This window comes from Pseudophryne corroboree, chromosome 5, assembly GCF_028390025.1.
Source record: "Pseudophryne corroboree isolate aPseCor3 chromosome 5, aPseCor3.hap2, whole genome shotgun sequence".
Classification (NCBI taxonomy): domain Eukaryota; kingdom Metazoa; phylum Chordata; class Amphibia; order Anura; family Myobatrachidae; genus Pseudophryne; species Pseudophryne corroboree.
In genome coordinates, this window is record NC_086448.1 from 285,707,928 (window position 1) to 285,730,728 (window position 22,801).

General features: G+C 44.9%; 1 protein-coding gene across 2 annotated transcripts in view; it reads left to right on the plus strand.

Moving 5' to 3' along the window:
• MYRIP (myosin VIIA and Rab interacting protein) overlaps positions 1–22,801 on the plus strand; it is an 835,957-nt gene that overhangs the window by 372,780 nt on the left and 440,376 nt on the right. For both annotated transcript variants that reach the window (XM_063922392.1, XM_063922393.1), the window contains exon 3: positions 4,674–4,895. In XM_063922392.1, the coding sequence (XP_063778462.1) occupies positions 4,674–4,895 (222 nt within the window). The remainder of the gene's footprint in view (positions 1–4,673; positions 4,896–22,801) is intronic.

Here is a 22,801-nt window from a genome sequence, read left to right on the forward strand (position 1 = left end):
GGGCGCTGGCGCCATCCGGAGGGCGCCGCACCGTGGCAAGATCCGCCACTGCTGCCCGCTGTGTCCCCCGTCCGCCTCCGCTGCCCGCTGCCATCCCCGTCCTCGGCGCCTCCTGTGAAGGGAACTAGACGCTATGCGTCTAGTTTCCCTTCGTGGAGAGTAACTGCTGAGCGGTGCGCGATGACGTCATCGCGCACCGCACAGCAAAGGTCCTCTCCACGAAGGGAACTAGACGCATAGCGTCTAGTTTCTCTTCGTGGAGAGGACCTTTTGCTGTGCGGTGCGCGATGACGTCATCGCGCACCGCTCAGCATTCAAGCGGCGCTTTCAATGTATAGGGGGCGTGACTCACCACGCCCCCTGTATTAGGCCACACCCCTTTCCTGCCCGGGGCGCTCTGCGCCCTTGAACCGGCCCTGTCCAGGAGCAATTCAAATTATTGATGGTCAGTGTAATAGGCAAACTCAGTGTTTGTGGCTTCCAGTCATAAAACATGTGGACAAACTGAAGCGAATCCTGTATCTCACCATATTACTGAACCTAAGGATGACATATAAACACAGTTTACTTACCGTAATTAAAAAATGTTTTTTTTTCTCTAAATTTCTTAATAAGAAATTTTTGGCCGAGAGGTGGCATGAAAAAAAGTCTGATATTCTAGGGCGCCGTAATTCTAAAAAGTTTGGGAACCACTGGACTAGCACCATTGTCGCCATCTGCTGGCCGTGTTTGCTAATTGCAGACTATGGAAACAGTTACAGTATTATACTACACTGCTTTTTATATTCTTTTCTTTAAGCTCGGACTGTTACATACACAGGGGTGTCAAAGCTGACAGTGGAATATAGTCTGTCCAAGAATTTCTTACACCACTTATTCCTGGTCCCTTAAGGGTGGCTATAGAAGCTACAGTGGATATTTAAATTACACATTTCTGTCTTTGTGATATTTAAATGAGCAACAATTCATTTGACTGAGCGTAATGAAGTGGGCCTTAAATAATCTTGGGTCACAGAACTTTTTTACTGTATATGACGAATACAGGAAATGTATTTTACACCCTATTCAGAATATGTGTAAGTTGGATAGTGACTGGGAAACTGTGTGTGGCTGCAGACCTGTAAACCCAAAAGAGATGACATTTAAAAAATAATAATAAATAGTTTTTAGATAAAATAAGCCCATTTTCCATATCAGAACCTGTGGTGTGGTCTAAGCAGTAACTTTATCACATCTTGGAGAGTTAAACAAAAATGGTTCTCTAGATCAGGGTTGGGGAACCTGCTGCCCTCCAGCTGTTGTTGAACCACACATCCCAGCATGCCCTGCAACAGTTTTAGCATGGCCAAATAGCAAAACTGTAGCAAGGCATGCTGGTATGTGTAGTTCAACAACAGCTGGAGGGCCAAAGGTTCCCCACCCCTGCTCTAGATAGTAATTTTCATAATTCAATACAGGACAGCTTCATAGAAAAGATGACAGCACACTGTTAGCTGCAGCTTTGCAACATCTGGAGAGACACAGGTCATCTAATCTCATTGAGATAATACTTAAATCCACTTCTACAATGTGCTCGCAGAGCAGTATAGCTAGACTATTATTTTCCTATAAAATGAGATTATTAAAATTGTTGAAATGGAAAACGACATTTGCGGTATCATTAACAGTTGAAATTGTGTATGTGCTGTGACTGAAACAGGAAAGTCTTAGTTGTTTCAATACAGTGAAATGAGTTATTATCAATTAATTGTAATTGTCCATATCAATGTAAAACAATTGTGACAAAAGCAAATAGTAGCATGTTGTTCTGGAATGCACCATTAAGCATCCAGTTAGTATAACTAGCTGGGAGTGGATGTTGCTGTGATTGGAATAATTATCATGTGAGTGATGCTGCGACTACGCATATTATTCTTATGATGTCACAGCTATTAACCCACAAGATGAAGACAAGGCTTTTAACACTTTGCTATATGGATTGGTCATTTATTTGCTTGCTTGTGGCTGATGGATGCAGGGAGCATTGTGTGATTGATACGGTCTTCCTCCCAGAGAATCTCATTAGAGTTGTGAGTTATTCTGCAATCTCTGCCTGCTATCATTTTCATGCTGTGTTTGTCAGTTTTATTTCATGGACAGTGGAGACTGTGCGTGCAGCAGGAACTGAGTGAGTGCAATATCACATCCATTGTCTGTTGTTAGGGTCTGACTGATTTACATTGTGCTGGAAAGTACATTGACAAAACTCAGCCTTTGCTATTTGTATTGTTTTATATTTACAAAGTGATTTAATATAGTCTTTTTGAGTATGGAGGAATACGTGCTGTATATAAAAATCAACAAACTACTTACGGCTAACAACCTGTGATTCTATGTATAAAGGTGTGTTCTCATACACCTAGCGTCTGTACAACATACAACGTGAGAAACGCAGCATGAGTGCTCCCAGAGGTGTAGCTTACCATTGTTGTCTTTAATTTTTGCATGTTATTTTGCACCACAGATGCAGCGAAACACCACACACACAGTGTGCTACAGACATTGGGCTTCAGCTGGCACAGGACTTAAGGCCCATACACACTTGACGATGCACACATCGTCAACGACCGTCGTCAACGACTTCCCTTGAACTGCTGAGCAAACGACATGAGCATACACTACACCAAAGACCAACGACCAAAGACCAACGACCAAAGACCAACGACCAACGACCATTCAGCTTCCAATCTGGACAGTGGATTTAAATAATAGCCTGGCAACGTCGTTCGTCGTTCGTCGTTGGTCGTTGGTGTTATACACATTCAGCGACGTCTATGGTCGGCAACGACCATAGTGTAAATTGAGCATACATGCTCCACAGATGAACGATGGACGTTAACGTCCCGCGGTGCCGTGCATCGTTGGTCGTCGGATGCATACACACTTGACGATAATAATGAACGACGTCGTTGATGAGGGCTAAAATGAACGACGTCGTTCATTTTATCGTCAAGTGTGTATGGGCCTTAAGTTTTAAATCATACTTGCCTACCCTCCAGGAATGGAGGCTTTCACAGCAGATGCTTGGGCGGAATGGGGGGTTAAATTGTCGGCTAGAAGACAGAAGCCTTTGCTGATCATATCATGGCGTTTTTCTTTCACAGCATCTTACAATTCCTGCAGAAGGGTGCAGTAGTAACTGCTGGTGATGGTCTGACCCTTCGGTAGGTAATCGGTTATTAATACGCTACAACATGAACAGCATGACCTTTCTTGCAGATTTCTGCACCTTAGCCTATTTGGGAGGGGGAGGAGGAGTGTTTCCACTCCTTGCATTTCTTTGGTCTTCGGATCGTACAGGTAGACCCAGCATTCATCCATAGTCATGAGACGTGCAAAGAAATTCTATTCATCTTGCTCCAAAAGAGTCAACCACCGCTGCGAAAGTTCACATCAAGTTTGCTTGTGAAATGGGGTCAGCAAGCAGGGAACCCATCGTGATGACACTTTAGACATGTGCAATTGCTCATACATAATCTTCCACACACTTCTATAACTAAGATCAGCTTCTTTCATTATCACTGCAATGGTTAGTTGTCTGTCTTTGAGCACAAGAGCCACCCTGTCGACCTAGAGACCCTGTCGACCTAGTTACTGTCGACCAATATTGGTCGACCTAGTTACTGTCAACTCGGTTACTGCCGACCTAGAGACCGGATCCCCCATGATTGAGGGTCTCCTGGATCGAGGCTCACCTGAGAGGGACAGTTTGAAAGTTCCTTTTCCACCTCACAACAGTGTACTTTCATCACCATAAACAGCCGTCATTTCATAACAGATTTGTCAGGCGCTGTTACCCTTCAAATGGAGGAACTTAATAACACTGCAGACTTCAGTTTTGTCTATCATGCAGGTTACTGACATCTACCAGCTCCGGAAATTAAATAAGTTGACATAAGTAGCTATAATTTACAACATCATGCACATAAGAATCACTGATTATCTTGATCAAATTAAATCTCGATGTCTCAATAGCTTCATGGTGATAAATAAAACATTATGATACTCCCTTGTCTTTGGATACAGTAGCAACTGACTGATGTTTATTTATTTGCACATTCCCCAGAGTTGCACTGTCAGTGTGAGTGACACACTGGAGTCATTGGGCGGTGGGAAGGGCAAACTTTTTAGTAAATGGGACCGTGCCGGCCCAATTTTTGAGATGTTCCAAAGCCAGCAACTGCGCCTCAAATTTACTGCACTCGGCAGCTTAGATGTGGTGGACATTATGAGTACATTTTTCATATTATTGTGCAAATTCGGTATACTCTTAGGGGTAAATGTAATGAGGTGTAAGTAGCCGGAGGTGCAGGAGCTTGTGCAAGAATTTTTAAAGTGACAATCATTTACATGTCAAAACCCGGTTGGTTTTCCCTTTGATTGATTGCTGCTTTGAAAATACGGGCATCCTCGCACAAATTCCTGCACCATGGCTTCTTACTCCCTATTACATTTACCCCACATTGTCCATCAACATTAACAATTACTGCTAGCACAGTACAATATAATATTACTTTAATTTGGTTTGCTAGATTCAGGGGTATTGCTAGGTTATAAAAAGACAAATATAAAATGTTATTTGGATATTTGTATGTGTCCAGTAGGTTGAAAGACAATTTTGTTTATCTTCCCAGTGAATTAAAGCAGAAGCTGGATGAAGAAGGCAACAAGTGTTCAATATTGTCAAAGCAACAGAAGTTTAATGAGCACTGCTGCATCCGATGCTGCTCTCCCTTCACGTTTCTCATTAACTCAAAGCGGCATTGTCTGGACTGTAAGTTCAACATCTGCAAGAACTGCAGCTCCTACCAAAAAAAAGAGAAGGCCTGGATCTGTAATGTCTGCCAGCAGACAAGGTGAGTTTCCTAGTCAGTGCTGAAAATGTGTTTATTATTTCAACTGCATGCTACTTCTTTCATGCTTCTTTATGTGAACCCTTTCATGGTTAAAGTGATGATAATAACTGTTGTCTCCAATAATATGTAGTGTTTGATAAACACGACTTGTGCCACAAAATTCATCATGCGGAACTACATGAATAAATCTTGTGTGATCTTTTACCTGTTGCAGTGGCACCAAACAGGTGTCGGGCCTCATAAATTACTCTGTGGCATTGTGACATTGATCTGCGATTTTATGACTTTAAATATGAAGTTATATTTATGCCACAAACAAAATGAACAGCATAAGGACTCAATTGAGTAACCGAAAGTGACCCTTTCAACATTTTTACATATTTTATTGAAACAATGTTATTTATTTATTTTTCAAATTCATATAAAAAAGATTTTACATTAAAATGTCTTAAAACACATCTTAAAAAGGTGACTGCAACTAAAACAGTTGAAAACTGTCAGTTGCCACCCACAAACGCCTTCTACCTGTCAATCTCCTTGCATTCGCCCGTGCGATCACTTTTTTCGCACCATCCCGTCGCTATGCACTGATGACCGATGCAGTCGTCCGATACGCCTGCACATTGCGGTGCATACGCATGCGCAGTTCGGACCTGATCGCAGGCTGTGATAAAACGCAGCCTAGCGATCAGGTCTGAATTACCCCCTAGATTGGGTAAAAACCGACATACAAAGAGGAAAGAGGGCCCTGCTAGCAGGCTTCCAGTGTATAGGGAAATAGGAATGTATTACATTAGGATAAGTACGATATAATGAAGTCTGGTCCAGCCATGTTCAGACGAGAACTAACTACAGGTACATCGGGTATGAAAAATATTGTTTTATTTTAAAAGTCATGTAAATAACTAGTGAGTATTGCTCAAAAAATATCAGTTTCGCATTTCCTTTTGTTAATTAGTTTGCTTTAAAGTGATTCAGCGTTTTCAGCTGTGTTTTATAATGGCCTCTGCATCCTGTTCTGTTCCTTTGTACACTTACATCTTTGTTGTATCCTGATAAGATTTCAGCATCTTGCAGTTTTCCGTCACAGCACTTCCATATCCCGTGGGATAGTTTAGGGTTTGCTTCTGCGCATAAATCATGGGAGACAAAGTGCTTTAGGTAGCTGACTGACATTGCTCTATAAATATCTATTGCACCATGGAAACAGGAGGAGGGTAATGACAGATGGATGCTACAGTAGTGGTGTTGTGAGATGGGCCCTGGATGCTGTTTTAGCAGTTTGATGGTACTGTACATTGCTTATTTGTACAGGAAGTGAACAATTCTAACAATAGGTAATTGTGCTTGTGCTGCACAGTAATAGTATAATATTACTTAGGTTAGAGGAGAGGAGTTTCCGCACATTGAGGCAAAAAGTTTTTTTTCACAGTAAGGACAATACGTGTTTGGAATTCCCTGCCTGAGAGAGTAGTAATGGCGGACTCAGTCAACACCTTTAAGAATGGGTTAGATAAATTCCTATTGGATAAAGATATTCAGGGTTATGGTGCGTAGGCACGCATTATAGTTAATATAACTAGTCCTAACATAAAAATAACTAGTCCTATAATAAGACTGCACAGTAGACCACAAATAGGTTGAACTCGATGGACAATTGTCTTTTTTCAACCTTAGTTACTATGTTACTATGTATGTTACTTATAGCTGGTTTAACAGTACATAAATAATTTGAAAGAAAATGTCCAATTCTACCTAAAGCGGATTTCCCATTCATGCCTTGGTAACCACTGAACCGGTCTGCTTGGTAAATGCAAAGTAATTTTTTTTTTTAATTATTATTTTTAAGCCATCAATAGTAACCAAAATATGTGGTCAGGCTAGGATATGGTAGATGTGTCACTAGTGAGCTCTTCTCTAGTCTGAGGGGGACATTTACTAAGCAGTGATAAGAGCGGAGAAGTGAGCCAGTGGAGTAGTGCCTATGGCAACCAATCAGCACTGAAGTAACATCTATAATTTGCATACTAAAAAATAATACAGAGCTGCTGCTTGGTTGATGGGGCAACTTCTCCACTGGCTCACTTCTCCGCTCTTATCACTGCTTAGTAAATGTCCCCCTAAGTTCCAAATTACTTATCTGACCTGTCCTTGTGGTAGTAAGTGCCCAAACGTACTTACTTTTATGGGGTGTAGTATGGTATGCCGGCACCGGAATCCTGACCGTTGGCATAAGTGCAAATGAGCCCCTCGCGGGCTCGCTTTGCTCGCCATGCTGCGGGCACGGTACACGCTAACTATTCTCCCTCCAGGGGGGTCGTGGCCCCTCAAGAGGGAGAAAAGGTGTCGGTATGCCGGGTGTCGGTATTCTGGCGCTGGTATACTGTGTGCCGGGATCCCAACAGCCGGAAAACTGAAGACCACCCCTTTTATGTTGCTACATTATAGAACCCTATAAATAGTCAAAATTATCTCCAATCAGCTACACCTCGTCCAAAAAATATGCCACACTGCTGGTACCCCAAAGCAATTAGCAACTGTAAATAGCAAATTGTCATTGTAATTGATATTACTGTCCAAGCAATTTTATTAACTACTTATTGCTTAACTAGGAACAAGAGATGCAGTCTGAGCGATAAACTGTTGTGATTTCATGTGTTGAAATTACAATGGTTTAATTGGCTGAAACCACCATGCTGTTTTAATTGGATGTAAGCTTCATCATTTTATTGAAAGATCCTACAGCGTTTTGCTTGCTGTTGTGTCTCATACTAGCTGGGACATGTAGCACACCTACAGTCATGGAGATCCAGATAACTGCAGGAGTAGCCCTTATCCAATGTAGCATAGAGAGACCATTGATCATCAGGAAAAAGTAGCATAAAGTGCAGTTTCTCCAGTAACTAACTCTTGCATGAGTGCTGTCTAGTGAACGCTGAAGCACATTTAGCAAGCCGCATTTGAACTTGAAAGTAAAATATTAAAATGCAGTTTATTTCTAGATTTAAAGTACATATGCTTGATGTCCCTTTAATGTGGGGGCATGCCCAATGCTCTGGGTGCTCTCTCTCTCCACGAAATAGACATTCGCCTCCCAACTTATCTCCACACCACAGGACACGACAGCACGTTGGTGGGATGACCGGACAGTGCCCGAAAAAAAAAAGAAAAGGAAGAACTCTTAACACCTAAGTGCTAGACATGCCCTCTACATGTTTGGTCCTCTTCCCTTTTATGTACACGCTAAGCACTAGTTACTGTATGACTGTATGTAAGTGGTTATGGGAAGAATTATGGTAAAATGTGTTTGTTTGTCTTTTGGTAGCTACTGGCTATAAAGTAAATGCTGTATTTCAATATGTTACCTAAAAGGACACCTATATTACCAAAATAAAATTGGAGTAGGTGGATTAGAGAATTAGCAAATAATTCTTGCCAAAGTTGGATCAAAAAGTATAAATTGCAATTGGTATTCATAGGGTTAAGAAGTAATTTTAGTTTCAAAATAGGTTTAGTCAAGAACGTCTATATACTTAGTTGAGAAAAATTATTTTGAATACACCGTAGTACAAAGTGGATGAAGGTGGTGTAGTGGAGCATGGGAAAGTGAGAAGTGGACTACAGGCACACAAAGGGAACCGCTCCTGGCCTAACCTAGTATTTTTCTGTAGTTGCCAGTGTTTGACCAGCAGCAGTTTGTCTTGCACTCTGTGTACTTCCACTAATGCACTTGGGACTCAGATTGAATTGTACAATAGTCTACAAGCTGATGGAGCAGGTCATTGTTCTTCTTAATATGTTATTGTAAACAGTAAAAGTATAGACCAGACCTGCTGACTTTACTGTATTTATGCTGATGATTCTAATCCCCAGATAGATGTATCCCCATCTCCTAAATAGAGCACAGTCCATTCTGAAGCATTACTTGACAAGATGTATTTCTGTCTTCGCCAATAGCTACTTAAGCTAATGTGAAAGAGGTAATGTGATTGGTTTTTTTTTGACTATCCAGTGCCTTTCGCTGCTTCCTAAATGAATTTACTCCTCTTAAACTAATGAGGGCAACAGTATAATCAATTAACTGTAAGTGTTCTGCGGCAGGTGTGGATCCATAACAAAACTCTTTTTCTTATATAGTTATGATGACAACATACATTCTAAACACAGCTGCCAATTCCCATAGCCTAATTACAGGTACAGACAAAATAATTACAAATAAACTGAAAAGAAAACTGTAAAGCTTGGTACACCCTATGGGATGTGTGTTCCCAGGCAATGCGTTGTACGACGGAAATCGGCACGGCAAGTGTATATACACTTGTCGATGACGGGGGGCGACAGAGCAAAGGCAGTGACCATGCTGCATTTGGCAGAATGGCCCTCCTTAGTGATGTCTCTTGTCGGCCCTGCAGTAGGGCCGACCAGAGGTCGTCACTGACAACGGCGGGGACACACAAATAGAAAGTACACACTTACCAATGTGCCCAATATACCGTTACGATTCGCGGCTGAACGATATATAGGCCGATGTATTGCTAAGTGTGTACCCCTTTTAAGTTTTAGTAAACATTTATAATACATACCATACAAATAAACATAATCATAATCATGAAGGCATGGATCAAATTGCAATTAGCAGTTTATGAGGGGTATCCAATTACATCTGATCCATTTTCGATGGGTGAAAACAAACGGACATCGCGATTAATGACCAATGGTCATTATCACGGTATCCAATTAGGGTCTGTTTTCAGACTTGTTTCACGCACATCTACGATCACTTTCACAGACATGTGGGGGGACGCCCAGCACAGGGCTAGTCCGCCCCACATGTCTGGCTCTGCCCCCCCTCACAGGTACAAAAGCAACGCACGGCGGCGATGCTTTTGTACCTGAAGAGTAGCTCCCTACCAGCGCAGCTCCTGTGCTCTGGCAGGGAGCTGCCCGTCGCTCTCCAGGTCGCAGAGGCTGCATGTGACGTCACGCAGCCGCCGCGGCCCCCCCATCCCCGCACGGTCTGGGCACGCCTGCGTTGCCTGGACTGCGCCCCCAAAACGGTGGCCCAACGCCGCCGACCCTCCACCTCCCGCTCAGCGAACGCCTCCTCCTGTCAATCAGGCAGAGGCGATCGCTGGGCTGAGATGCCGATCGCATCTATGGCATGCGCCGGTGCACTGTGGCGCCTGCGAATGCGCAGTTCAGACCTGATCACCCGCTGTGCAAAAACGCACAGCAGCAATCATGTCTGAATTAGCCCTCATTGATAGAAAATCATAATTTCAGAGAGGGCTTGATAAATAGACCTCTAAGGCAACATAACTAGATACATATTTAAAAAAAAAATTGTGACTTTTTTTTAGCAATCCTAAAAAGAAAAAACATGTAGGGTACACAAATAAAGGCAGTAGGGGACCAATATTATTGCTAAATTCCTGAATCATACATTAATTAAGATGGTTGTAATATAAGTGTCCAATTTGGTCACACATATAGCTTGTCAGCTTTATTATCTCATCCATAACGCCCTACAGACCAGCAGTTGTAGCATTACTAATACAGTCTGTTAGCCCAGACAGAATATAACAACTAAAGGTGGGTACACACTAATAGATATATCTGCAGATCAATTGATCTGCAGATATATCTATGGACGGATCGAGCAGTGTATTCAGCATACACACTGCCCGATCCGTCGGGGACTGACATCATGAACTGGGCGGGCGTGTACACACGCCCGCCCAGTTCAGCTGTCAATCACCGCCGGCCGCCGCAGCATGTGTACGGGCGGTCGGCCGACCGCCCCGTACACACACAGCGACGCGCCAATATATCGGTAGATATATTGGCCGTCGGCTGTACTGCGTGGCCGACGCGTTACGTCTGTGAGCGACGGAGTTCACAGACGTATCGGCCGTACACACTGGCCGACGGTCCCGCGATATATCGGCCGTTCAAAAGAACGGCCGATATATCGACCAGTGTGTACGGGCCTTAGGGCTGATATTGGTCACCTGCATTCATCTTTCATCAAAATACATGAAATAAATAATCAAATAAATGTAAACTAGGTTATTATCAAGATTTTGGAGTACACATGGGCCCTCATTCCGAGTTGTTCGCTCGGTATTTTTCATCGCATCGCAATGAAAATCCGCTTAGTACGCATGCGCAATGTTCGCACTGCGACTGCGCCAAGTAACTTTGCTATGTAGAAAGTAATTTTACTCACGGCTTTTTCATCGCTCCGGCGAACGTAATGTGATTGACAGGAAATGGGTGTTACTGGGCGGAAACACGGCGTTTCAGGGGCGTGTGGCTGAAAACGCTACCGTTTCCGGAAAAAACGCAGGAGTGGCCGGAGAAACGGTGGGAGTGCCTGGGCGAACGCTGGGTGTGTTTGTGACGTCAACCAGGAACGACAAGCACTGAACTGATCGCACAGGCAGAGTAAGTCTGAAGCTACTCTGAAACTGCTAAGTAGTTAGTAATCGCAATATTGCGAATACATCGGTCGCAATTTTAAGAAGCTAAGATTCACTCCCAGTAGGCGGCGGCTTAGCGTGTGTAACTCTGCTAAATTCGCCTTGCGACCGATCAACTCGGAATGAGGGCCATGATACGATATTGCATTGTGTGTGGCAAGAATTTGGCTCACCAAACCACTCCTAGATTTGCCGTCTGCCTATTTCCCATGAGGCTGTCCCCTATTATAGCAGGCCATGAACCTTCTGCCTTTGGGAATTAGTACGGTTGACAATACTGTACTGTACTGTAATTGGAGCCGTTAAATCTATAACCTCTGCATCCTAAGCTATGACTCTAGTTGCCACATATTTTTCTTCTTTTATACACATCATTCTATAGCCTCATGGGTCTTGTTAAAGGAAAATATATTGCCACTTTCCTGCTAAATCCATACTCTCCTCTGTTTAACCTATTTGCTGCAGAGAATGAGTGGGACTGTAAATAAAGACTACTTTTCCAATGGGGGACTAACCTCTGTCGTGGTCACGGAGATGCACAATGATGTCACAGAGCACAGTGGAGCTGTACTACATTGTGAAAAATATTCTTTTATAATGTGGGGATTGGGGTGAGATTTAAGTCTTCTACCTGCTTTATCCATTCATTCATTCATTCATTCATTCATTCATTCATTCATTCATTCATTCATTCATTCATTCATTCATTCATTCATTCATTTATCCATCCACCTACAGAGTGGGGTAGGTGGCAAACCTTTTTTAGAAAGAGGAGAGGCCCCTCTTTAGACTTTATGGTTCCATCCATTGTCTTGTAATCAGTGTGATCACCAGACTATGGGGGTAATTCAGACCTGATCGTAGCAGCAAATTTGTTAGCAGTTGGGCAAAACCATGTGCACTGCAGGGGGCAGATATAACATGTGCAGAGAGAGTTAGATTTGGGTGGGGTGTGTACAAACTGAAATCTAAATTGCCGTGTAAAAATAAAGCAGCCAGTATTTACTCTGCACAGAAACAAAATAACCCACCCAAATCTAATACCCCTTTCACATCGCACAAATAACCCGGTACCGACACGGCATATTGCCGTGTCGAACCGGGTCAGTGTGCGATGTGAGAGCACACTGGCCGATTTAGCGGGTCGCCTGACCCGGTAAATCAACCCGGTAAAATAGAAGGGTTTTACCCTGGTTGATTACCGGGTCAGGTGCGGTGTGAATGGGAGCCGTGTCGATGCGACACGGTTCCCATTCACAAGATAGGGAGAGGCGGCGCTGGAGATGAGCTCATCTCCCGACGCCGCCTCCACCCCCGCCCCTGCTGCTGCTGCGCGCTCCGTTGTTATGGCAACCGACCCGGTATATTGCCGGGTCGGAAAGCCAGCAGCGGAGTGCAAATGCCGGATCCCACCCGGTAAGTACACGTTTGTCTTACCGGGTAGGATCCGGCATTTGCAGTCTGAATGCAGCATAACTCTCTCTGCAAATGTTATATCTGCCACACCTGCAGTGCACATGGGGAGGTCATTCCGAGTTGATCGCTAGCTGCATTCGATCGCTGTGCAGCGATCAGGCAAAAAAACGGCACTTCTGTGTATGCGGCGCAATGCGCACGCGCGTCATACTAATGCAACGAATAATGTAGTTTCACACAAGGTCTAGCAAAGCTTTTCAGTCGCACTGCTGGCCGCAGAGTGATTGACAGGAAGAGGGCGTTTCTGGGTGTCAACTGGCCGTTTTCAGGGAGTGTGTGAAAAAACGCAGGCGTGCCAGGAAAAACGCAGGTGTGGCTGGGCGAAGGCAGGGCGTGTTTGTGACATCAAAACAGGAACTGAATAGTCTGAATTGATCGCAAGCGCTGAGTAGGTATTGAGCTACTCTAAAACTGCACAAAAAAACTTTGCCGCCGCTCTGCGATCTTTTCGTTTGTACTTCTGCTAAGCTAAAATACACTCCCAGTGGGAGGCGGCATAGCGTTTGCACGGCTGCTAAAAACTGCTAGCGAGCAAACAACTCGGAATGACCCCCATGGTTTTGCCCATCTGCTAACAAATTTGCTGCTACGATTAGGTCTGAATTACCCCCTATAATCACCAGGACTGCAGAAAGCTAAGCAAAATCTTTCCCATCCTGGCTTCCATTTATTCAGTGGCAGGGCTGTTTCTAGCCAATTTGGCTCCCAGTGCGAGATTTAAAAATGCGCCACACACACACACACACACACACACACACCTAGATAAAAAAACAACAACTTGCGCGCGCACTCGGCAAGGGGGCGTGGCCTCATCTAAATGGGTGTGGCCTCATTTAAATGAGCATGGCCTCGTCTGAAAAGACTACCTCAGAATCCAGTTTTTGACCCTGCTCCAACAGATCACGACCACCACAGGAAAAAAAAATTCTACCATATTAAGCCCCACACAGTAATGCCCCCTGCACCATATTATGCCACACACCGCAATGCCCTTGATGCATTAAATCCCCACAATACGGCAGGCAAGAGTCCCCATTTCACACATTACGGCAGGTGTCCCCATTTTACACATTGAGAGAGAGAGAGAATACTTACAGAGGCGATTACCGCTCTTCGGCCCGCCTCACCAGTCGCTCCTCGTGCCGGCTTTTCCTCTTCCTAACTTGGATCCCCCTTTGTACTCCGCTCGGGGGGGGGGGGGAGTTTTGCGGAGTGACGGGGTTGCGTTGTGACGTAACGACGCAACCGCGTCATTCCGTGAAACTCTGCCCCCCGAGCGGGTTACTCGGGGAGAAATAGGAGGGGGAAGCAGGGAGCCACAGTTAGTGCCGCTGCGGACGCCCAGTGCGGTTGCACTGCTCGCCTGCCCCAAGAAACGGCCCTGTTCAGTGGCACCTACATTTGACAGATGGGACTCTGTATTAGAAAGTGCTTAGACTCAAGAGAGTAGTATGACTCTGCCGCTTTAAAAAGTTCTGGGTAGGCTAAATTATTCTCAGTTATGAAGAAAGACTATAAGCTACAATTTAATTACTTTCATCATTGCATATAAATACTGTACATTATCGACCCATTATCAGCTTTTACAGAACATCTCTGGCTGCCTAATCAGTTTAAGAATATAATATCACACATTTTAGTTTGCAGAAAGCGGATTCAATTTCCAGCTGTGAAAATGATTATTTACAGTAACAGTAGTAAAAGTGAAAAATACACATCAGACTGATTCATGAAATAATGGAACATCTTACTAGCAAAACATCAATAAACTAATACAGGGAATTATCGAATGGTCAGTATGAAGTCAGAATGATTGGTTGAGAACTCTGTTTCCCACTAGCATGGTGGTACTGTATACTGTAGATAGAGGGACAGTGTTGGTATTGTCAAACATAATCTATGGAAATCATAATGTATATGCTGTCAGAATAGTATGGAGTTATTTTCCAATAGTTTCTAGTTTCTAATTATTAATTGTTCCTTTGCACAATATTATTATTAGTATTATAGTACAAAGAGTACTTATTGCAAAAACAACTAAAAATGACCATGTGATATTTATATTAAACTTGGTCGAGAACACAGTTCTAGCTTTTTGAATGTGAGCTGCACCTTTCAGTGATCCATATGGCTATAACCTATGCGTTTCATCTGTCATATTGCAGGCTTCCTCAGGTAAACTGACTTGTGGGATCAATTTATAGTCATCCAAAAGTTTCAATCAAACATTTAGTTAAGCTTGTAAATAATTTGTTTTGCAAGTCTATCTTTTATGGAAAAAAATAAAAATGAACGTGTTTTAAACATCTGTTGTTTTTCTAGACATTTCAGCATTTTAACAAACTTCAGTAAGAAAAAATTGTGTTTATATGTCATCTTTAGTTTCCATTATGTGGTTAGGAACAAGATTTGCTTCTGTTTGTCCACATATTTTATGATTGCCAGCCACCAGCACTGGTTTTGCCTATTACATTGACCAAAAATAATTTTGATTGGTCCTGGACCACCAATCCAAGGCACCTCTGCAAGTGTTCTGAGGCACCCCAGGGTGCCTAGGCACACAGTTTGGGAACCTCTGCACTAATGGAAAAAGACAGACAAATGATCATGATTTTCCAACATGTTTGGTCTTTCAGAACGTAGGTTCTGCTAGTTTAATTTATTGTACTCAACTGTGTGCCGAAATATCATTCAGCGTATGGAGTCACTGAAGAATTGAATACCAATTAATCCTATATAATTTAAGGCTAACGCTGCTCCTCACCTCTATGGGGGGAATTCAAGTGTTTTGCTTGCAGGTGTCCCCTAGATAGCACCCAACGGAGCAATTAAACTGTTGCTCTGTTCAGGTGTACATAGCCGCTGGCACTGACATTACCATCATGAAGAGAAGCAATAGGACACGAGGACATGCACTGAAACTGGAGGGGGGGAGGTTCAGGGGAAATTTGCGGAAAAATTATTTCACAGAAAGGGTAGAGGACAAGTGGAATAGCCTCCCATCAGAGGTGGTAGAGGCTAAGACAGTAGAGCAATTTAAACATGCATGGGATAGACATAAGGATATCCTTACAAAGAAATAAGGATCAAATAAGGTTAGTGTTAAAAAATAATATAAAAAAAATAAAATAAAAAAAAAATAAGGGGCAGACTAGATGGGCCAAGTGGTTCTTATCGGCCGACAAATTCTATGTTTCTATGTTTCTATGTTGTTCCGTCCGTCATTTTGAGGGGCTGGTAACGAGTTTCAATATAATCTATATATATAAATCGTATGTATGTATGTATGTATGTATGTATGTATGTATGTATGTGCAGTATGTATATATGTTCCAGCATAACTCTGGAATGCCTGGAGCAATTTACACCAAATTTGGTACACATATGCCTTACAATCTGGAAATAAATACTGTAGGGGTTAGACACCCCTAGCGCCCCTAGGGGTGGGGGGTGGGAAGGAGGTGACATGTAAAAATCCATAGTTTTCGGGCATAACTCTGGAATGTCTGGAGTAATTTACACCAAACTTGGTACACATATGACTTACAATCTGGAAAATAAATACTGTGGGGGTAAAATACCTCTAGCACCCCTATGGATGGGGGTGACATATAAAAATCCATAGTTTCCAGGCATAACTCTGGAATGCCTGGAGCAATTTACACCAAACTTGGTACACATATGACTTACAATGTGCACAAAAAAACTGTGGGGGTAAGACACCCCTCGCACCCCTAGGTGGTGACATGTAAAAATCCATAGTTTTTGGCATAACTCTGGAATGCCTGGAGCAATATACACAGAGGAACACATGGGTAGGGGCAGAGGTACCCACGGGTAGGGGCAGAGGCACACATGGGGAGGGACAGAGGCACACATGGGTAGGGGGAGAGGCACACACGGGGAGGGGAAGAGGCACCCACGTGTTAGGGCAGAGGCACCCACGAGAGGGGCAGAGGCACACATGGGCAGGGGCACACACAGGTAAGGATAGAGGCACACACGAGTAGGGGCAGAGGCACCCACAGGTAAGGATAGAGGCACCCACGAGGAGGGGCAGAGGCACACATAGGTAGGGGCAGGGGCACACACAGGTAAGGATAGAGGCACATGGGTAGGGGAAGAGACATCCACAGGTAAGGATAGAGGCACACACGGGTAGGGGCACACATGGGTAGGGGCATAGGCATACCGGTAGGAGCAGAGGCACCTACGGGTAAGGGCAGATGCACACACGGGTAGGGGCAGAGGCACACACGGGTGGGGGCAGAGGCATACTTTAGTGTCAAAGCTAAGCAAGGAGACCTAGGGCCCTTTGACATAGAGTCAGCCTGCAAACCTAACATATTTAACATACAGCGGGCGGAGTTTGGCCCGTCATTCCAGCATGTAAAGCATTGAGCAGGGCAGCATCAGAGGCGGGACGGGGCAGAGAAAGAGGTGGATTATTCTCCTCAGCACCAGCATTTTGACAGCATCATTCCGAGGAAACCCAGAGGTGCGGCCTGACAAAGATTGGCATTATTCTTTAAATTTCGTAGCGAAGCACGGATATTCAGCTAGTTCACTATAAAAATCCTGTTAATAAAAAAACCAAACTGCTTTGAAAAAGTAACCAACCTTCAAGAATTTAACAAAAATCAAACCATACCACTGCAGCAGGACCAGATTAAGCCTTTGGGGGGTCCAGGGCACATGAGACAGATCGACCCTCCCCCTCTTATCAGCACCTGTTTCTGGAGGCTGGAGACAAGCAGAATCATCCCTTGACAGCAGCAAGGCCGACAGCAGATATCTTTGGCCTGGTACATTTTTCTTTCAGGCATGTACCACTGTAAAGCCTAGAAGCAACATGGATGGTTTAATGGTTAGCATTACTGCCTCACAACACTGAGGTCTTGGGTTTGATTCCACCACAATCCTAAATGTGTAGATTTTGTGTATTCTCCCCTTGCTTGTGTGGGTTTCCCAAAGGTACTCTGGTTTCCTCGCACATTCCAAAAATATCCTAATATTTTGGCTCCAGGCATAAAATTAAATCCTAGTATGTGTGTATGTATACATGTTATAAAAAACAGTTATGGATCAATGGGTCAACAGTCAGAATGTCGACACCAAATGGTCAACATGCTCAAGGTCAACATGGTGAAAAGGTAAACAGAGTCGACATGGAAATGGTCGACACATGAAAAGGTCGCCATGAGTTTTTAATGTTTTTTATGGTGTTCCTTTCAGCATGTGGACCCCCAATTAGTGCACCTTGTCTCATTGCATGGCTTGCTTCGCTCGCCATGCTTCGGGCAAGGTGCTTCGCTCGCCATAGGTTACTATTCCTAGTTGTAGTCCAAGTGGATAGTAAAGTATCAAAAGGTCCTGAAATTGAATTTCTTTTTCCAAAAAAAGTATGTTGACCTTTTCATGTGTTGACCATTGTCATGTCAACTTGTTGTCCATGTCAGCCTTTTGACCATGTCGACCATATGCATGTTGACCATTTGGTGTCAACCTATTGACTGTCGAGCTTTTCACTGTCGACCTATCATCCGGATACCATAAGTAACATAGATTGTAAGCATCAATAGGTCAGCTACTGATGTGAATGGCCAAATATTCTCTGTAAAGCAGTGCAGAATTTGTCTGCACTATATAAATAACAGGGTGGAGCTGGGAGAACGGTGCTCAGGATCCCGGAGGTCAGCATACTGACCCCGGGATCTCGGCAGCAGAATGCTGGTGGGGGGCGAGCGCAACAAAATCCCTTGCAGGCTCAGCTCTATACCCACTCTATGAGTGTCGTGGACACCCATGAGTGTTACTAATCCCTGTGGGTCGGCATTCTGTCTGCCAGCATTTTGATGACCGCATCCCTAAATAACTGGTAATAAATAATAATGACAATAACGTAGCAGTGGGATTAGCAAGGGATTCTGCTCTGTGTCCTAAGATGAAATGTAGTAGTATTGATAAACTACATTACTGCATATTAACTTGGAACACTGAGGTTCTTTCCATACTTGCCAAAGGGTTCACTACGATATGCCGGCGGTCGGGCTCCCGGCGACCAGCATACCGGCGCCGGGAGCCCGACCGCCGGCTTACCGACAGTGTGGCGAGCGCAAATGAGCCCCTTGCGGGCTCGCTGCGCTCGCCATGCTACGGGCACGGTGGCGCGCTGTAGGGATCCCGGCGCCGGTATACAGTGCGCCGGGATCCCGTCAGTCGGCATACAGAAGACCACCCTTGCCAAAAGACCACATTGGTGAGCAAGAGGAACATGGCCTCGTGCAACATTGGTGTGTTTGGTAGATAACAACAATGATTGGACAGAACTGAGGGCCTAATTCAGACCTGATCACTAGGCTGCGTTTTATTACAGCCTGCGATCAGGTCTAAACTGTGCATGCGTATGCACCGCAATGCACAGGTGCGTCACACAGGTACAAAGCAGATCGCCGCTCAGTGATGGGTTTGTGCAAAGAATCCATTCGCACGGGCATTCGTAAGGAGATTGACAGGAAGAAGCCATGTGTGGGTGTCAACTGACCATTTTCTGGGAGTGTTTGGAAAAACGCAGGCGTGTCCATGCGTTTGCAGGGAGGGTTCCTGATGTCAGTTCCGGTCCCGGACAGGCTGAAGTGTTCGCAGCGGCTGAGTAAGTCCTGGGCTACGCAGAGACTGCACAAAATCTGTTTGTACAGCTCTGCTACACATGCGTTCGCACACTTGCAAAGCGAAAATACACTCCCCTATGAGCGGCGACTATGCGATTGCAGGACTGCAAAAAAACCCTAGCGAGTGAACAGGTCTGAATTAGGCCCCGAGTTCTGCTGTTCTACATGCTGCTCATTTTCCCATCAGTTATTGTATGTCTTTCTTACTGACATTGGGGGTCACTCCGACCCGTTCGCACGCAGCGGTTCTTCGCTGTGGTGCAAACGGGTCGAAACTGCGGCTGCGCGGCACTCGCATTGCGCACGCGCTTCGTTGCCCAGTGACGGCAGTCGCGGGGACAACGACGCCAGGACCGAAGGAAGCGATCGCAGGCCCGATCGCAAGAAGATTGACAGCGGGAAGGAGGATCAGGGCGTCTGCTCACCATTTCCCGGGTGTGGTAAGGCGAACGCAGGCGTGTCCAGGCGTTTGGAGGGCGGATGTCTGACGTCACAGCCGGGACCTTCATCGCTGGATCCATCGCACAGGGTAAGTGTAACTGCAGGGCTGGTCTTGTTCTGCACAAAACATTTTTAGCATAGCAGGGCTGCATAAGCAATCGCAGCCCTGCTATGCTAAAATACACTCCCCAATATGCGGCGTCTAGTTGATCGCACGAGCAGCAAAAAGTTGCTACGTGCGATCAACTCGGAATGACCCCCATTGTCATACGCTGTCAGACAATTGTTCTGTCTGTCTGTGAGTATATCTACTGTCTGATCCGAACTCAATTTAGCATATGTTGGTCATACTGAAAGATAACTTATGCCCAGGTACTCGGTCGTGGTCATAAACTGTGCAGTTAATGGCCTGATCAGACTGATAATTGCACATTACATGGCTTATGGGGGTAATTCTGAGTTGATCGCAGCACTAAGTTTGTTAGCAATTGGGCAAAACCATGTGCACTGCAGGGGGGGCAGATATAACATGTGCAAGGAGAGTTAGATTTGGGTGGGTTATTTTGTTTCTGTGCAGGGTAAATACTGGCTGCTTTATTTTTACAATGCAATTTAGATTTCAGTTTGAACACACCCCACCCAAATCTAACTCTCTCTGCACATGTTATATCTGCCCCACCTGCAGTGCACATGGGCCCTCATTCCGAGTTGTTCGCTCGCTAGCTGCTTTTAGCAGCATTGCACACGCTAAGCCGCCGCCTACTGGGAGTGAATCTTAGCTTAGCAGAATTGCGAACGAAAGATTCTCAAAATTGCGAATAGAAATTTCTTAGCAGTTTCTGAGTAGCTCGACACTTACTCTGCCACTGCGATCAGTTCAGTCAGTTTCGTTCCTGGTTTGACGTCACAAACACACCCAGCGTTCGCCCAGACACTCTCCCTTTTCTCCAGCCACTCCCGTGTTTTTCCCAGAAACGGCAGCGTTTTTTCACACACACCCATAAAACGGCCAGTTTCCGCCCAGAAACACCCACTTCCTGTCAATCACACTCCGATCACCAGAACGAAGAAAAATCCTCGTAATGCCGTGAGTAAAATACCTAACTGTTGAGTAACATAACTAAGCGCATGCGCTCTGCGAACATTGCGCATGCGCAGTAAGCGACTAATCGCAATATAGAGAAAATCGGCAACGAGCGAACAACTCGGAATGAGGGCCATGGTTTTGCCCAACTGCTAACAAATTTGCTGCTACGATCAACTCAGAATTAGGCCCTATGTTTAGATGTGGAGATTACTTTATCCGTAGCAGTGAATGAGTTTGAATTTTGCATGGACAAATAAAGCACTTGTCCACATGTTTTTTTAATAAATGTTGCATAAGTAAATCACATTGTCTCTCTAGCTTAACATTTTCTAAATATTTATAGGATTAGACAAGGGGCCTAATTCAGACCTGATCGCAGCAGCAAATTTTTTAGCAAATGGGCAAATCTATGTGCACTACAGGGGGAGGGCAGATATAACATGTACAGAGAGAATTAGATTTGGGTGGGGTGTGTTCAAACTGAAATCAATTTACCCTGCACGGTAACAATATAACCCACTCAAATCTAACTCTCTCTGCACACTTTATATCTCCCCCCCCCCCCCCCCCCTGCACTGCTCATGGGGCCTAATTCAGACCTGATCGTAGTTGTGCTAAATTTAGCACATCTATGATCAGTCACACAGATATGCGGGGGGACGCCCAGCACAGGGCTAGTCCGCCCCGCATGTCAGGCCCCCCCCCTACAAGTACTAAAGCATCGCACATTGTCGATACTTTTGTATTTTAGGAGTAGCTCCCTGCCAGCGTAGCTCCTGCACACTGGCAGGAGCTACTCGTCGCTGTGAGGGTCGCACGCGTGTGACGTCACGCAGTCGCCGCGGGCCGCCCCAACGGTCCGGGCATGCCTGTGTTGCCCGGACTGCGCCCCCTAAGTGGCGGACAAACGCTGCCGGTCTGCCCCCTCCCGCCCAGTGAGCATCGTCAGCTGTCTGGCATGCACCGGCGCACTGCGGCGTCGGTTTTGCCCATTTGCTAACAAATTTGCTGCTGCGATCAGGACTGAATTAGGCCCAAGGTCTAGCCACATGCCCTAGTAGACACAAAATTAAATGCAGATTGCAGCTTGCAGGTTACATTACACTATGGGGGTCATTCCGAGTTGTTCGCTCGGTATTTTTTTCTCGCAACGGAGCGATTAGTCGCTAATGCGCATGCGCAATGCCCGCAGTGCGATTGCGCCAAGTAAATTTGCTATGCAGTTAGGTATTTTACTGACGGCATTTTTTCTTCGTTCTGGTGATCGTAATGTGATTGACAGGAAGTGGGTGTTTCTGGGCGGAAACAGGCCGTTTTATGGGTGTGTGCGAAAAAACGCTACAGTTTCTGGGAAAAACGCGGGAGTGGCTGGAGAAACGGAGGAGTGTCTGGGCGAACGCTGGGAGTGTTTGTGACGTCAAACCAGGAACGAAACTGACTGAACTGATCGCAGATGCCGAGTAAGTCTGGAGCTACTCAGAAACTGCTAAGAAGTGTTTATTCGCAATTCTGCTAATCTTTCGTTCGCAATTTTGATAAGCTAAGATTCACTCCCAGTAGGCGGCGGCTTAGCGTGTGCAAAGCTGCTAAAAGCAGCTTGCGAGCGAACAACTCGGAATGACCCCCTATAATTGTTATCTCCAGCATTCTTTCCAAATGCTTTTTTATGTGTATTAATTTAAAACATATGGATAAGGCGGCGACTTCGTCGATCCACGTGGTTTTCGCCCATGCCGGATTTTTCGACCA